Below are 17829 nucleotides of genomic sequence, written 5' to 3' on the forward strand. Positions count from 1 at the left end.
CATTACACTATTATTAATAATATAACGTATGCCAAGGTGGGAAAATCCTACCCACTCACTCAACAATATTTATTAAACATGTACTATGTAATTAGCTTATGCCACAAGAACATAGAAGTAAACAAAACAGACATGGCCCCTGCCCTTCAGAACAGAATCAAATATTAAATGCATAATTACTCAATTAATTGTTTATAATAAATTGTGAGTGCTACTGAAGATAAGTAAGAAGGTGCTATGAGACCTATATAATAGAGACTTCAAGCCCCTTCAGAAGATATTGTGAAAATAAGTGACTTTATTTTAAAAACATCCTCCAGCTTGGGCAACATCTCTTAAATTTTTTTTTTTTTTTTTGAGACAGAGTATTGCTCTGTTGCCAGGCTGGAGTGCAGTGGCACGATCTTGGCTCACTGCAGCTTCCACCTCCCAGGTTCAAGCAATTCTCCTGCCTCAGCCTCCCAAGTAGCTGGGACTATAGGCTTGTGCCATCACGCCCAGCTGATGTTTGTATTTTTAGTAGAGATGGGGTTTCACCATGTTGGCCAAGCTGGTCTCAAATTCCTGACCTCGTGGTATGCCCACCTGGGCCTCCCAAAGTGCTGGGGTTACAGGCATGAGCCACCACGCCCGGCCAAAAAAAAATTTTTTTAATGGAAAATAGTGGGGCATGGTAGTGGGTGCCTGTAGTCGCAGCCACTCAGGAGGCTGAGACAGGAGAATCCCTTGACCCCTGGAGTTCCTGGCAGTATGCTATGATTGTGCCTGTGAGCAGCCACTGCACTCCAGCCTGAACAACATAATGAGACCTCATTTCTGAAAAAAGAAACAAACTTCCAATTTCTTTCTTGTTTCTTCAATTTCTCTTTTCACTTTCTACTTAATGTTTTTCTTCTACTTTTCCTTTGTCTTCTTTGTTCCTCTTCTAATTTTCATCTCAGCAGTGACCTAAATCTGGCTTTCTGTAGGTTAAGCCTTCTTTAACGTATTTGCCATCTGTTCTCATTCTGGCTCTGAAGCACAGGATTTTATCCTCTGGTAATTTTTCATTAAGCTAATCTTTGTACAACTTACAAAATGCTTTTTTAGTTTTTTAGTTGACAAATGTCACATTTCATTGTCAGTGCTTATTTTACTATTATGGTACAAACTGAGCTTTTGAGCAAATCTAAATGGTATAAAAATACTATGGGAACTATCTGGCCCACATCTTTTCAAATATAAAATTTATCCAGGGGCTTCTTCTTTTTTTTTTGAAAGGGAGTCTCCCTCTGTAGCCCAGGCTGAAGTGCAGAGGTGCAATCTGGGCTTACTGCAGCCTCCCTCTCCCAGGTTCAAGCGATTCTCCTGCCTCAGCCTCCAGATGCTGGAAATACAGGAGTGCGCCACCACGCTCAGCTAATTTTTGTATTTTTTTTCTTTTTTTTTTTTTTTTGAGATGGAGTCTCGCTCTGTCACCCAGGCTGGAGTGCAGTGGCGCGACCTCAGCTCACTGCAAGCTCCGCCTCTCGAGTTCACGCCATTCTCCTGCCTCAGCCTCCCGAGTAGCTGGGACTACAGGCGCCCGCCACTGCGCCCGGCTAGTTTTTTGTGTTTTTAGTAGAGACGGGGTTTCACGGTGTTGGCCAGGATGGTCTCGATCTCCTGACCTTGTGATCCGCCCATCTCGGCCTCCCAAAGTGCTTGGATTACAGGCGTGAGCCACCGCGCCTGGCCTGTATTTTTAGTAGAGATGGGGTTTCGCCATGTTGTCCCAGCTGGTCTCAAACTCCTGACCTCAAGTGATCCACCCACCTCTGCCTCCCAAACTGTTGGGATTACAGGAGTGAGCCACTGCACCTGGCTTGTTTGGTTTTTCTTTTGTTTTTGAGACAGAGTCTTGCCCTGTCGCCAGGCTGGAGTGCAGTGGTGCCATCTCCACACACTGCAACCTCTGACTCCCTGGTGCAAGCTAATCTACTTCCTCAGCCTCCTGAGTAGCTGGGATTACAGGCAGGTGCCACCAAGCCCAGCTAATTTTTGTATTTTTAGTAGAGACAGGATTTCACCATGTTGGCCAGGAAGGTCTCAATCTCCTGACATCGTGGTCCACTCGCCTCTGCCCCTCAAAGTGCTGGGATTACAGGCGTGAGCCACCGCGCCTGGCCTGTATTTTTAGTAGAGATGGGGTTTCGCCATGTTGTCCCAGCTGGTCTCAAACTCCTGACCTCAAGTGATCCACCCACCTCTGCCTCCCAAACTGTTGGGATTACAGGAGTGAGCCACTGCACCTGGCTTGTTTGGTTTTTCTTTTGTTTTTGAGACAGAGTCTTGCCCTGTCGCCAGGCTGGAGTGCAGTGGTGCCATCTCCACACACTGCAACCTCTGACTCCCTGGTGCAAGCTAATCTACTTCCTCAGCCTCCTGAGTAGCTGGGATTACAGGCAGGTGCCACCAAGCCCAGCTAATTTTTGTATTTTTAGTAGAGACAGGATTTCACCATGTTGGCCAGGAAGGTCTCAATCTCCTGACATCGTGGTCCACTCGCCTCTGCCCCTCAAAGTGCTGGGATTACAGGCGTGAGCCACCGCGCCCGGCCTGTATTTTTAGTAGAGATGGGGTTTCGCCATGTTGTTCCGGCTGGTCTCAAATTCCTGACCTCAAGTGATCCACCCACCTCTGCCTCCCAAACTGTTGGGATTACAGGAGTGAGCCACTGCACCTGGCTTGTTTGGTTTTTCTTTTGTTTTTGAGACAGAGTCTTGCGCTGTCGCCAGGCTAGAGTGCAGTGGTGCCATCTCCACACACTGCAACCTCTGATTCCCTGGTGCAAGCTAATCTACTTCCTCAGCCTCCTGAATAGCTGGGATTACAGGCAGGTGCCACCAAGCCCAGCTAATTTTTGTATTTTTAGTAGAGACGGAGTTTCACCATGTTGGCCAGGAAGTCTCAATCTCCTGACCTCGTGGTCCACTAGCCTTGGCCCCTCAAAGTGCTGGGATTACAGGCGTGAGCCACCGCGCCCGGCCTGAAATTTCTCTTTTTTTTTTTTTTTTTGAGACGGAGTTTTGCTCTGTTGCCCAGGCTGGGGTGCAGTGGCACAATCTCGGCTCACTGCAACCTCCGCCTCCCCGGTTCAAGTGATTCTCCTGCTGCAGCCTCCAGAGTAGCTGGGATTACAGGCACCCGCCACCATGCGCAGCTAATTGTTTTTGTATTTTTAGTAGAGACAGGGTTTCACCATCTTGGCCAGGCTGGTTTCAAACTCCTGACCTTAAGTGATCCACCCACCTCAGCCTCCCAAAGTGCTGGGATTACAGGTGTGAGCCACCATGCCTGGTCAATGACTGAAATTTCTTTTTGTTTTTTTGTTTGTTTTGAGATGGAGTTTTGCTCTTGTTGACCAGGCTGCAGTGCAATGGTGCAGTCTCAGCTCACTGCAACCTCCGCCTCTGGGGTTCAAGTGATTCTCACTGCCTCAGCCTCGTGGGTAGCTGGGATTACAGGTGCCTGCCACCATGCCCAGCTAATGTTTGTATTTTTAGTAGAGATGGGGTTTCACCATGTTGGTCAGGCTGGTCTCGAATTCTTGACCTCAGGCGATCCGCCCACCTCAGCCTCCCAAAGTGCTGGGATTACAGGTGTGAGCCACCGTGCCCAGCCTGAAATTTCTTTAACACAGAACAAGGCCTTACCGTCTCCATTGAGAAGTACATTAAGCCTAGTAGAAAAAGTATCACATAAATTCACTCCAAGATGTAATGAGAATGTTAAGGGAAACTGGTTGCCTGAAAGAGGTAGGAGGCGATGTTTTAAAAATTAACAAAAGTCAGCCGGGAACGGTGGCTCACGCCTGTAATACCAGCACTTTGGGAGGCTAAGGAGGGTGGATCACCTGAGGTCAGGAGGTCGAGACCAGCCTGGCCAGCATAGTGAAACCTCGTCCGTACTAAAAATACAAAAAATTAGCTGGGTGTGGTGGCGGGTGCCTGTAATCCCAGCCACTAGGGAGACTGAGGCAGGAGAATCGCTTGAACCCGGGAGGCAGAGGTTGCAATGAGCCAAGATTGCGCCATTGCACACCAGCCTGGGCAACAAGAGCGAAACTCCGTCTCAAAAAAAAAAAAAAAAAAAATTAACAAAAGTGAGAGGTTCAGAAAAGAGAACACGATTATCAAACACAAACTCGGCTTACTTCAAAATTAATTTTGTCCTGCACTGTCTCTGGCTAGAGCATCTTAAAAAAGGACAGAAAATCCCAGATGTATTAAGAAATAACTTGGGCAAGAAGCAACCTTAAGTGCATAAAAGCCCAGCTTTTAAATTTTATAAATCTGTCACTTAAACCTGGGAAAATATTATATTGGATTTTCCTCTCTTCACTGGGAAATGTATGTGTCCTGGATACTTTCTCTACTTCCTAATTGTCTCCCCCGCTTTATTTTATTTTATTATTTCATGGGATTTAGAGGAAGTCACATGGGGCCCATTAACTATGTGTTCATCCTCCTGGAAATCCCCGAACCTCATGCCAATAATCAGAATGGAGCCTTCTCAGTGCACCCATTCAGTGCATTAAAGACAGGATTTAGGCCAGTCGTGGTGGCTCATGCCTGTAATCCCAGCACTTTGGGAGGCCAAGGTGGGTGGATCACCTGAGGTCAGGAGTTTGAGACCAGCCTGACCAACATGGAGAAACGTTGTCTCTAGTAAAAATATAAAATTAGCTGGGCGTGGTGGCGCATGCCTGTAATCCCAGCTACTCAGGAGGCTGAGGCAGGAGAATCGCTTGAACCGGGGAGGCAGATGTTGCAGTGAGCTGAGATCGCACCATTGCACTCCTGCCTGGGTAACAGGAGCGAAACTCCATCTCAAAATAAATAAATAAATGAAGAGAGGATTTTATGTAACAATTGAGACCAGGTTCCACTTAATATATAATATGAATGCAGTGACCAGCCATGCAGAATTTTTAAGAACATTTCATTTTCTTATATCAAATCCTATTGCTTCATAATTACATCCCAAAGTTTGGTTTGGAAACTGTGGCCACGGTGAAATGAAAGATATACATTATCTTACTTGAAAGCACTGGCACATGATCAACTGAATAGGCATGTTGATCCCACCAACGGTGCAGTGTTTGTTCTCTTCAAAGGGATCTCAGGGCTCCAGAACAACTCCCACTGTTGTTGCCCTTCAGATAAAGATTTAAAGAATATCGGCCGGGCGCAGTGGCTCAAGCCTGTAATCCCAGCACTTTGGGAGGCCGAGGTGGGCAGATCACCTGAGGTCAGGAGTTCGAGACCAGCCTCAACATTGTGAAACTCCGTCTCTACTAAAAATACAAAGTGAGCCAGCTGTGGTGGTGCACACCTGTAATACCAGCTACTTGGGAGGCTGAGGCAGGAGAATTGCTTGAACCTGGGAGGCGGAGGTTGCCGTGAGCCAAGATCGCGCCATTGCACTCCAGCCTGGGCAACAAGAGTGAAACTGTCTCAAAATAAGTAAATAAATAAATAAATAAATGATTTAAAGATCATCCTCTGAATACCAACAAATTTCTTTTAATCTCAAATCCCGCAATGTGTTCTCAGCTTTAGTTTTAGTTGAGAAGTGGATCTGTTAAGGACCCTTTAAGCTGCTCTTTCTCCAAGTCAAACACGCATAGAGAAAAGCACAGCCTTCACACTCTGATCTACAAAGAGTTAACATCTTAAAAGCTAAACAGAACTGGATTAGCTCCTCTTTTAACAAGCCAGAAGGACAAGCTGATTGGAATCTAGAGTACTAAAGAACACCAGAACACTGAGAGAAAAGAATTAGCGACAGCTATCTGGAGCAAGCAAGAACTGTAAGTTTCTATCGTATGCATATTTATAGTTTCCTATGTCTTCCCTAGGGGTGTTTTTGAAAAGAATGAAATAAGTTTATTCATTTTCTTTTTCTTTCTTTCTTTTTTTTTTTTTGAGACAGTCTTACTCTGTCACCCAGGCTGGAGTGCACTGGCACTATCTCTGCTCACTGCAACCTCTGTCTCCCAGGTTCAAGTGATTCTCCTGCCTCAGCCTCCCAAGTAGCTGGGACTACAGGCACGTGCCACCATGCCCGGCTAATTTTTGTATTTTTAGTAGAGACGGGGTTTCACCATGTTTGCCAGGCTGGTCTTGAACTCCTGACCTCAGGTGATCCACCCGCCTCAGCCTCTCAAAGTGCTGGGATTACCAGCATGAGCCACCGCGCCTGGCCTGGTTTATTCATTTTCTATTGTACCACCAGTCTCCCAGGCATCCAGCACAACATTATCGAGTCATCTTTAATCCTGTCACCCTCTTAACTCTATCTCACATCCAACCAGTTGTCACATCTTTTGATTCTCCTTCCTCAGTGTCTTCATGATCCATCCTATTCTTCCATCCCCCTGCCCCCATCCTTCCCTAGTTCAAAACTTCTTGCCTAAACTATAGCAATATCCTCTTAACACTGTCCTCTCCGCAATTTCCAAATCACTAATAGTAGATGAATCTTCCTAAAGCTCTAACATAGCTCTAATTCTATTGCTCTTATGCTCAGAAATGTATCCACTATCTGCAGAACGAATACAACGCCTTTTCAAATTAATTAATTTTTAATTGACAATTTGAAATTGTATATATTTATTGTGTAAAATTTGTTGCTTTGAAATATATATATATATATATATATATATGGTGGAAAATGGCTACCTTGGGATAATTTTTTTTTTTTTTTTTTGAGACAGAATCTCGCTCTGTCACGAGGCTGGAGTGCAGTGGCTCAATCTCGGCTCACTGCAACCTCTGCCTCCCGGGTTCAAACAATTCTCCTGCCTCAACCTCCCGAGTAGCTGGGACTACAGGTGCACACCACCATACCCAGCTAATTTTTGTATGTTTAGTAGAGACAGTGTTTTACCATGTTGGCCACGGCCAGGATGGTCTCGATCTCTTGACCTTGTGATCTGCCCGCCTCAGCCTCCCAAAGTGCTGGGATTACAGGCGTGAGCCACCGCGCCTGCCCAATCTTGGGCTAATTAAAACATGTATTACCTCATATGCTCATCAATTTTTTGTGTTTGATGAGAACACTTAAAAATCTACTCTTGGCCCAGGTGTGTTGGCTCACACCTGTAATCTCAGCATTTTGGGAGGCTGAGGCGGGTTGATCACTTGAGATCAGGAGTTCAAGACCAGTCTGGCCAACATGGCAAAACCCTGTCTCTACTAAGAATACAAAAATTAGTGGGGCGTGGCAGCTTGTGCCCGTAATTGCAGCTGCCTCGGGGACTGAGACACGAGAATTGCTTGAACCCTGGAGGCAGAGGTTGCAGTAAGGTGAGAGCATACCACTGTACTCCAGCCTGGGTGAGAGTGAGACCTTGTCTCAAAATAATAATAACAATCATCATCATCATTATCATCATCATCAGAGTAAGGGGAACTGGCTACAGAATTTTAAATGCTTGCACAGTGACACAGAGTGTAAAAAAGAAAAAAAAGAAGTCTGGGCAGGGTGGCTCATGCCTGTAATCCCAGCACGTTGGGAGACCGAGGCTGGCGGATCACAAGGTCAGGAGTTCAAGACCAGCCTGGCCAACATTGTGAAATCTTGTCTCTACTAAAAAATACAAAAAATTAGCCGGGCATGGTGGCAGGCGCCTGTAATCCCAGCTACTCTGGAGGCTGAGGCAGGAGAATCGCTTGAACCCAGGAAGCGGAGGTTGCAGTGAACTGAGATTGCGCCATTGCACTCCAGCCCAGGCAACAATACGATACTCCGTCTCAAAAAAAGAGGAAAAGAAAATTTTAATTGCTGATGTCATCAAGCTGGCTTTATACATCTATCCATCTATCACTAAGGGTTCTTCACCCTCACTAACCTACACTTGTCCAAGTGCACTGCAATTCTGAATATCACTGGAAGGAAATTTTTTTTTTTTTTATACGGAGTCTTGCTGTGTCACCAGGCTGGAGTGCAGTGGCGTGATCTCGGCTCACTGCAATCTCCGCCTCCCAGGTTCAAGCGATTCCCCTGCCTCAGCCTCCTGTATTTTAGTAGAGACGGGGTTTCAGTATGTTGGCCAGGATTGTCTCGATCTCCTGACGTCGTGATCAGCCCACCTCGGCCTCCCATAGTGCTAGGATTACAGGCGTGAGCCACCACGCCAGCTGGAAATTTCTTCAGTCTTTCATACTGTTGAGTTCAAAACAATTGATAAACCCTTTTAGAATCTACATTCCACTTTTTTTTTTTTTTGAGATGGAGTCTTGCTCTGTCTCCCAGGCTAGAGTGCAGTGACGTGATCTCGGCTCACTACTAGCTCCGCCTCCCAGGTTCACGCCATTCTCCTGCCTCAGCCTCCCGAGTAGCTGGGACTACAGGTTCGTGCTGCCGCATTCGGCTAATTTTTTTCTATTTTGTAGTAGAGACGGGGTTTCACCATGTTAGCAAGGATGGTCTTGGTCTCCTGACATGATCCACCCGCCTCGGCCTCCCAAAGTGCTGGGATTACAGGCGTGAGCCACTGCGCCCGGCCTACATTCCACTTTTTTATTCCTGAGAAATTAAATCTAGCCACTGGATGTTCAACAGGCCTTCACTGACAGTCTCAACTAGCTTTTCTTCTCTGGCATTCCAATAAACTCCATTTCATTCTTAGAGCTTCTCTGACTTCAGTTTTAATGGTACTTTTCAATTGCTCCATAGTGCCATATAGCTTTGGTGGTGTGTCAGTGTACTCTGGGCCCAGATATTAAGAACAACAGCGTCCCTTCTACTATAGCTCCATTTTTGCAAATGGCTTCAGGTCCAGAGGACCAAGCTTATGATGCAGTCACCTTTCCTTTTCCTTCACATTACTTTTCTACAGTAGGAAACTAGAAAGGTGGGTGACTAAGTAAACCTGTAGATGCTACTCTGTTTATTTATTTATTATTATTATTTTTTGAGACACTGTCTCACACTGTCGCCCAGGCTGGAGTGCAATGGTGTAACCTTGGCTCACTGCAATCTCCACCACCTGTGCTCAAGCGATTCTCCTGCCTCAGCCTCCCGAGCAGCTGGGACTACAGGCATGTGCCACTATACCCAGCTAATCTTTGTATTTTTAGTAGAAATGGGGTTTTGCCATGTTAGCCAGGCTGGTCTCAAACCTTGTGATCTGCCCGTCTCGGCCTCCCAAAGTGCTGGGATTATGGGCATGAGCCACTGTGCCCAGCCCCTATATATGGTACTTCAAATGGAGATTTACTTGTAAACTAAATGCAGATTTACTTTTTTTTTTTTTTTAGACAGAGTCTCACTCTGCTTTGCCCAGGCTGGAGTGCAGTGGCGCGATCTTGGCTCACTGCAATCTCCACTTGCCAGGTTCAAGCAATTCTCCTGCCTTAGCCTCCCGAGTAGCCGGATTACAGGCGCCTGTCACCATGCCCAGCTAACTTTTGTCATGTGGCCGGGCTAGTCTCGAACTCCTGGCCGCAGGTGATCCATCCACCTCAGCCTCCCAAAGTGTTGAGATTACAAACGTGAGCCACCATGCCTGGCCTGAGATTTACTTGTAATCCTAGGTCTAACATGCGAAAGTACATAAACCTTGGGGTGATTATTCAGCTTTCTTAAAATAGGCATGCTATGAAATCTGTATAGATCTATTTAAGACTATGACATTGGAAAGATGCTCTCCATTTATTGCGATTTTTAAAAATGAAATGTTACAGAACAGAGTATGAATTATCCAATTCAAGTTAAATTGCCCGGAAAGCAGATCAATACAATGTTTATGTTTTCTCTAGGTGGTAGAATTTCTCCATTATACTTTTTGCTTTCTTCTTTATATTTCTCTGTTTGTTCAAAATAAGCTTCTGAACACCCTTCTCCAGTTGACAAGTCAAGCAAGCTTCAACAAAAAGGGAGAATTTGTTGTATAGGACACAAGACTCTACTATAGAACCTAAAGGTAGGCCGGGCGCGGTGGCTCACGCTTGTAATCCCAGCACTTTAGGAGGCCGAGGTGGGCGGATCACGAGGTCAGGAGATTGAGACCACGGTGAAACCCCGTCTCTACTAAAAATACAAAAAATTAGCTGGGCGTGGTGGCGGGCGCCTGTAGTCCCAGCTATTCGGGAGGCTGAGGCAGGAGAATGGCGTGAACCCGGGAGGCGGAGCTTGCAGTGAGCCGAGATCGCGCCACTGCACTCCAGCCTGGGTGACAGAGCGAGACTTCGTCTCAAAAAAAAAAAAAAAAAAAAAAAAAAAAACAGAACCTAAAGGTAGGAACAGAGCCAGATAGTGACATTTATGGAAATAGGGAAAGACTGGGAAACAATCAGACTGGTAAGAGAAATTACAATTCCTCTTTGGGAAAGGTGAGTTTCAGTTGTCTGGTATGTTTACTAGGGGAAACATTTGAAAGGGGAAATGTTTAAAAAGAATTTGTACAAATCTGAAAGTCAAGGCTGGAGACCTAATTTTTTTTTTTTTTTTTTTGGGTATGGAATCTCTCTCTTGTCACCCGAGCACAATCTCTGCTCACTGCAACCTCCGCCTCCCGGGTTCAAGGTATTCTCCTGCTTTAGACTCTTGAGTAACTGGGATTACTGTGTGGTGGCACATGCCACCACGCCCAGCAAATTTTTGTATTTTTAGTAGAGACAGTGTTTCACCATGTTGGCCAAGCTAGTCTTGAACTCCTGACCTCAGATGATTTGCCCGCCTCAGCCTCCCAAAGTGCTGGGAATACAGGCATGAGCCACTGCGCCCAGCTGAGACATAAATTTTGGAGACAAAATTGGAAAAGACTGGAATCAAGGACAGAATGCTTTAAGAACTTTTTGACTCACTTCAGCCCCTCAGTGTCATTCTCTCTCTTGTTCGTTCATTCTTCTTTTCATATATTCAGTGTTTATTTATTGAGTACCTGCTATGTGCCAATAACTGTTCGGGTACTGCATCTATAGAGGTAAACAAGATAAACCATTTTTCTGCCTTCAAAGTCATTGTGTTTTAGTGAGAGGCGACAGACAATAAACTAGTATAAATAAATGAAGGTAGTTTCTGTGTATATTAAATGTCAAGAAGGAAATAAACAGGGTGAAGTGACAGAGTATAAGACTGGTAAGAGAAGGGGAAGTGCTCAGTTCAGCTACCAAAGTCAGAGAAAGGCCTCCTGGCAAATGAAAAGATGCTTGAGAGACCAAAGGATCAGATGGAGTCAGCCAAATAAAGAGCAAGAAGGAGGCCAGGTGCAGTGGCTCACGCCTGTAATCCCAGCACTTTGGGAGGCCAAGGTAGGCAGATCACGAGGTCAGGAGATCAAGACCATCCTGGCTAACATGGTGAGACCCTGTCTCTACTAAAAACACAAAAAATTAGCCGGGCATGGTGGCGTGTGCCTGTAGTCCCAGCTACCCGGGAGGCTGAGGCAGGAGAATCACTTTAACCCGGGAGATGGAGGTTGCAGTGAGCCAAGATCGCGCCACTGCACTCCAGCCTGGGTGACAGAGCGAGACTCCATCTCCAAAACAAACAAACAAAAAAGAGCAAGAAAGAGCTTGATGGTTGGGAGAGCAAAGAGAAGGCAAGTGGTGAGGAGTGTTGTAAGGTAGAGGAAGGAAGGTACAAGGTATGATTGGAGGAGTAAGAAGGGGATCAGATGAGGTTGGGCTTTACAGGCCCTAGAAAAAAGGGTAAATTTTACTTTGAGTGTAACGAAAAGCCATTTGGAGACTTTTGGCAAGGAAATGTTATGAACTGGGTTGTTTTATACAGGTCACTCTGGATGTTTCAGGCAGAAATAAGGGAGGATGGGAGAGGAAAACGGGGAGAGCCTTAAAAAATGTGGTAGTTGAGGAAAGAGACACAGATCACTTGAATTTTAGTGGTGGAGACAGGCTAATATATGTTGTTTTTGTTTGTGTTTGTTTTTTAGACAGTTTTGCTCATGTTGCCCAGGCTGGAGTGCAATGGCACGATTTCAGCTCACTGCAACCTCCGCCTTCCAGGTTCAAGCAATTCTTCTGCCTCAGCCTCCTGAGTAGCTGCGATTAAAGGCACCCACCACCACGCCCAGCTAATTTTTTGTATTTTTAGTGGAGACAGGGTTTCACCATGTTGGCCAGGCTGGTCTTGAATTCCTGACTTCGAGTGATCCGCCCACCTCGACCTCCCAAAGTGCCAGGGTTACAGGCATGAGCCACTGCACCTGTCTGCTACATGTTTTAAAGGAAGAACATGGAGAACATGCTAATGGCTGAAGGAAAGGGAGGAATCAAGGCTACAGGACTGATAGGACAGTAGTGGCATTTATGGAGCTAGGGAAAGACTGGGAAAAGATGAGACTGGAATCAAGGCTGCAGGACTGGTAGGACGGTAGTGGCATTTACGGAGCTAGGGAAAGACTGGGAAAAGATGAGACTGGAATCAAGGCTGCAGGACGGGTAGGACGGTAGTGGCATTTATGGAGCTAGGGAAAGACTGGGAAAAGATGAGACCGGTAAGATAAATCAAAATTCCTGTTTGGGAAAAGTGAATTTGAGATATCTAGTAGCCATGCCAAGAGAAATGTTTAAAAAAATAGGAAATTGGGCTGGCTGCAGTCTGACGCCTGTAATCCCAGCACTTGAGAGGCTGAGGCAGGCAGATCACCTGAGGCCAGGAGTTCAAGACCAGCCTGGGCAACACAGTGAAACCCCATCTCTACTAAAATTACACATATTAGCCAGGCATGGTGGCACATGCCTGTATTCTCAGCTACCTGGGAGGCTGAGGCAGGAGAATTGCTTGAACCCAGCAGGTGGAGATTGTGGTGAGCTGAGATTACACCACTGCACTCCAGCCTGGGTGACAAAGCAAAAAAAAAGAAAACAAAATTTTACAAATCCGAAGCTGGAGACAAAAATTTTGGAGACAAAAACATATACATACATACTATTTAAAGTCAGGAGACTGGGCCTGGCATGGTGGCTCATGCCTTTAATCCTAGCACTTTGGGAGGCAGAGGCTGGAAGGTCGCTTAAGCCCAGATGGAGGCTGCAGTGAAACGTGGTTGTGGCATTGTACTCCAGCCTGGGGGACAGAATAAGACCCTGGCGAAAGAAAAAAAAAAAAGGAAAGAAAGAAAGAGAGGAAGGAAGGAAGGGAAGGAAGGAAGGAAGGAAGGAAGGAAGGAAGGAAGGAAGGAAGGAAGGAAGGAAGGAAGGAAGGAAAGAAGGAAGGAAGGAGAGAAAAGAAAAAGAAGAAAAGAAAGAAGGAGAAGAAAAAAGAGAAAGAGGCCAGGTGCGGTGGCTCACACCTGTAATCCCAACACTTTGGGAGGCCAAGGCGGGCAGATCGCCTGAAGTCAGGAGTTCAAGACCAGTTTTGCCAACGTGGCAAAACCCTATCTCTACCAAAAATACAAAAATTAGCCGGGTACAGTGGTGGGTGCCTGTAATCCCGGCTAGACTGGATACCATCATCCAGGAAAAAAAGTGTTGGCCAGAGTATGAGGCAACTCTATAGATAGGATTTCCTGATTATTCAGGCCACAGAGCTGAATATGGTCATTTCAGAGCTCCAAAGTTTACATAATAGTTCTAGCCATCCCCAGAGGCTAATTTAAACTTCTCAGTTTTATTTTCGGCCTCCTAGGAGATAGAATCTGATTGGTTCAGCGAGGGTCATTTGTCTTGGGTCATTTGATTAACCCTGGTCCAATCAGCAATGGCTTCAGGGACTGGATTATAGACTATAAACTGATTCCTGGGGAGCCAGTCCCTGTAAATTGAGTGGAGAGAGGGATAGAGACCTATTTCGCAGAGAAAAGGGATGATCATCGGCTTCCAGGCTGAGCACTTAAAAAATGATCCGAAAGGATATCCATCAATTCCATAATCATAAAAACTGATTTTCATTTTGAATAAAGTCGTTACTACTGAATGCTTGTTGTTACTCTTTAGTATACAGTTGTCCACACTACCATAAGAATGACTCTGACATGTCATATACCATCATGAAAGTGCTGAGAAATTCCTGCTGCAACTTATGTACACGTTTCAGAAGACATCCTAAAGCTGCATGTAATTGACTGGACTTTTCCTTTATTTCAGTGTCCTCTGGGATCTCTTATAGCTTGGGAACAGAGATCATGTCACATCTGGTGGACCCTACATCAGGAGACTTGCCAGTTAGAGACATAGATGCTGTACCTCTGGTGCTACCAGCCTCAAAAGGTAACTTCTACGCCTGAGGCTGGACACCTTTTAGAATTAAAAGAACTCTCATTGTGGAACACCTTGCTGGCCTCCACAGAGACTGATTTACTTTCAGCTCTTTTCTTCAGTCTTCTCACTATTTTTTTTTTTTTTTTTTTTGAGATGGAGTCTCGCTCTGTCACCCAGGCTGGAGCGCAGTGGCGCAATCTCAGCTCACTGCAGCCTCCGACTCCTGGGTTCAAGCGATTCTCCTGTCGTAGCCTCCCAAGTAGCTGGGGTTACAGGCATGCACCACCATGCCTAGCTAGTTTTTGGATTTTTAGTAGAGACAAGGTTTCACCATGATGGCCATGCTGGTCTTGAACTCCTGACCTCAAGTGATCTGCCCTCCTCGGCCTCCCAAAAGGCTGGGATTACAGTTGTGAGCCACTGTGCCTGGCCCTCTTCTCATATTTTATTCTTAAATTTTTTTTTTTGAGATAAAGTTTCACTCTCTCTCTTGTCCCCCAGGCTGGAGTGCGGTGGCCCGATCTCGGCTCACTGCAACCTACACCTCCCGGGTTCAAGCAGCTCTCCTACCTCAGACTCCTGAGTAGCTGGGACTACAGGTGGCCACCACCACACTTGTCTAATTTGGTATTTTTAGTAGAAATGGGGTTTCACCATGTTGGCCAGGCTGTCTCGAACTCCTGACCTCAAGTGATCTGCCTGCCTTGATCTCCCAAAGTGCTGGATTACAGGCGTGAGCCACGGCGTCCAGGCTTATTCTTAAATTCTTATAATAAAATTATTACTGTGTGGGTTTAGGTGATAAAGCTAAATACTACCACCACAAACAGCACAACAAAAGCCAAGAACAAACTAGTGCTATCCTTGTGATTAGCCCTTAGCCCTTCACTGTCACTAAGCAGAAGTGTGCAATTTAAGATGAAAGGGCTCAGCCCTACCAGAGCTTCTTCCATACATTATTTAAGACATTTTTGGGGCTGGGCGCAGTGGCTCATGCCTGTAATCCCAGCATTTTGGGAGGCCAAGACGGGCGAATCACGAAGTCAGGAGGTCGAGACCATCCTGGCTAACATGGTGAAACCCCATCTCTACTAAAAATACAAAAAAAAAAAATAGCTGGGCGTGGTGGTGGGCGCCTGTAGTCCCAGCTACTCGGGAGGCTGAGGCAGGAGAATGGGGTGAACCCGAGAGGTGGAGCTTGCAGTGAGCCGAGATCACACCACTGCATTCCAGCATGGGCGACAGAACGAGACTCCGTCCCCCCGCCCAAAAAAAAGATATTTTTCTAACTTTGGCCGGGCATGGTGGCTCACACCTGCACCAGCTACTCGAGGCTGAAGTGGGAGGATCACTTGAGCCCGGGAGTCCATGATCAGTCTGGGCAACATAGCACTACCCTGTCTCTAAAACAACAAAAAAAGGTATTTATTAATTTTGCTCCACTTTCCCATCCCTCAATCCCAATCATGGCTACTGTTGATTCTATTTTCACTTGACTTCACTTCTATAAAATTATTTTTTGAGGATAGGGCACTTTATGCACTGCCTGTAAGTGTATAAATGATGCAACCACTTTGGAAAATATTTGCCATTATCTAGTAAAGTTGAGCATGTAACTCTACTTTGAGTATAAAATTTGCAGAAATTGCCCGGGCATGGTGGCTCACGCCTGTAATCCCAGCACCTTGGGAGGCCGAGGCAGGTGGATCACCTGGTCAGGAGTTAAAAATTTGCAGAAATTAACTCTGGCACATATGTACCAGGAGACATATACCAGAATGTTCATAGCAGTATTTTTTTTTTTTTTTTGAGACAGATTCTTGCTTTGTCACCTAGGCTGGAGTGCAGTGGTGTGATCTCAGCTCACTGCAACCTTCGCCTCCCAGGTTCAAGTGATTCTCCTGCCTCAGCCACCCAAGTAGCTGGGATTACAGGTGCCCGCCACCATGCCCGGCTAATTTTTGTATTTTTAGTAAAGAAGGGGTTTCACCATGCTGGCCAGGCTGGTCTCCAACTCCTGGCCTCAAACCATCTGCCTGCCTCGGCCTCCCAAAGTGCTGGGATTACAGGCAGAAGCCACCGCACCTGGCCCCTGTTTTTATTTCTCCTAGGCACAAATCTAGGCGTAGAATTGCTGGGTCATACGGTAACACTAGTTTAACTTTTTTTTTTTTTTTTTTGAGACGGAGTCTCGCTTTGTCACCCAGGCTGGAGAGCAGTGGCGCAATCTCGGCTCACTGCAAGCTCCGCCTCCCGGGTTCACGCCATTCTCCTGCCTCAGCCTCTCCGAGTAGCTGGGACTACAGGTGCCTGCCACCAGGCCTGGCTAATTTTTTGTATTTTTAGTAGAGACGGGGTTTCACCGTGGTCTCGATCGCCTGACCTCGTGATCCGCCCACCTCGGCCTCCCAAAGTGCTGGGATTACAAGCATGAGCCACCGCGCCCGGCACTAGTTTAACATTTTGAGGAACTGCCAGGCTATTTTCCAAAGCAGTGGAACCATTTTACATTACTAACAGCCATGTATGATGCTTCCAATTTCTTTTTTTTTTTTTTTTTTTTTTTTTTTTGAGACGGAGTCTCGCTCTGTCGCCCAGGCTGGAGTGCAGTGGCGCGATCTCGGCTCACTGCAAGCTCCGCCTCCCGGGTTCACGCCATTCTCCTGCCTCAGCCTCTCCGAGTAGCTGGGACTACAGGCGCCCGCCACCACGCCCGGCTAATTTTTTGTATTTTTAGTAGAGACGGGGTTTCACCGTGGTCTCGATCTCCTGACCTCGTGATCCGCCCGCCTCGGCCTCCCAAAGTGCTGGGATTACAAGCGTGAGCCACCGCGCCCGGCCTGATGCTTCCAATTTCTTCACTTTCTCACCAACACTTACTATTGTTTGTAACTGAGGTGTTATCTCATTTTTTTTTTTTTTTTAATGTATTCTTTCTTGGCTGGGCAAAGTGGTTCACGCCTGTAATCCCATCATCTTGGGAGGCCAATGCAGGTGGATCACCTGAGGTCAGGAGTTCAAGACTAGCCTGGTCAGAACAGTGAAAACCCATCTATTCTAAAAATAGAAAAAGTTAAGGCCGGGCGCGGTGGCTCATGCCTGTAGTCCCAGCACTTTGGGAGGCCAAGGTGGGTGGATCACGAGGTCAGGAGATCAAGACCATCCTTCCTGGCTAACACGGTGAAACCTCGTCTCTACTAAAAAATACAAAAAAAATTAGCCAGGCGTGGTGGCAGGCGCCTGTATTCCCAGCTACTCGGGAGGCTGAGGCAGGAGAATGGTGTGAACCCGGGAGGCGGAGGTTGCAGTGAGCCGAGATTGCGCCACTGCATTCAAGCCTTCGCGACAAAGCGAGACTCCATCTCAAAAAAAAGAAAGAAAGAAAGAAAGAAAAAGTTAGCTGGGCCAGATGGTGCACACCTGTAGTCCCAGTACTCGGGAGGCTGAGGCGTGAGAATAACTTGAACCCAGGAGGCGTAGGTTGCAGTGAGCCGAGATGGTGCCACTGCACCCCAGCCTGGGTGACAGAGCGAGACTCCATCTCAAAAAAAAAAAGTATTCTTTCTCGTTATGGTTTTGATTTGCATTTCTCTGATGAATAATCGCACTGACCATTTTTCATATGCTTATTTGC

General features: G+C 46.3%; 1 protein-coding gene across 1 annotated transcript in view; it reads left to right on the forward strand.

Moving 5' to 3' along the window:
* The first annotated feature begins 5756 nt into the window (after window positions 1-5756).
* The window catches only part of RPGRIP1 (RPGR interacting protein 1), an 86048-nt gene continuing 73975 nt past the window's right edge, over window positions 5757-17829 (forward strand). Inside the window, exons 1-2 of the mRNA XM_055289593.1 lie at window positions 5757-5833; window positions 14082-14204. Coding sequence (XP_055145568.1) covers window positions 14120-14204 — 85 coding nt within the window. The 5' untranslated portion in view covers window positions 5757-5833; window positions 14082-14119. The remainder of the gene's footprint in view (window positions 5834-14081; window positions 14205-17829) is intronic.

This window comes from Symphalangus syndactylus, chromosome 8, assembly GCF_028878055.3.
Source record: "Symphalangus syndactylus isolate Jambi chromosome 8, NHGRI_mSymSyn1-v2.1_pri, whole genome shotgun sequence".
NCBI classification, from domain to species: Eukaryota; Metazoa; Chordata; class Mammalia; order Primates; family Hylobatidae; genus Symphalangus; species Symphalangus syndactylus.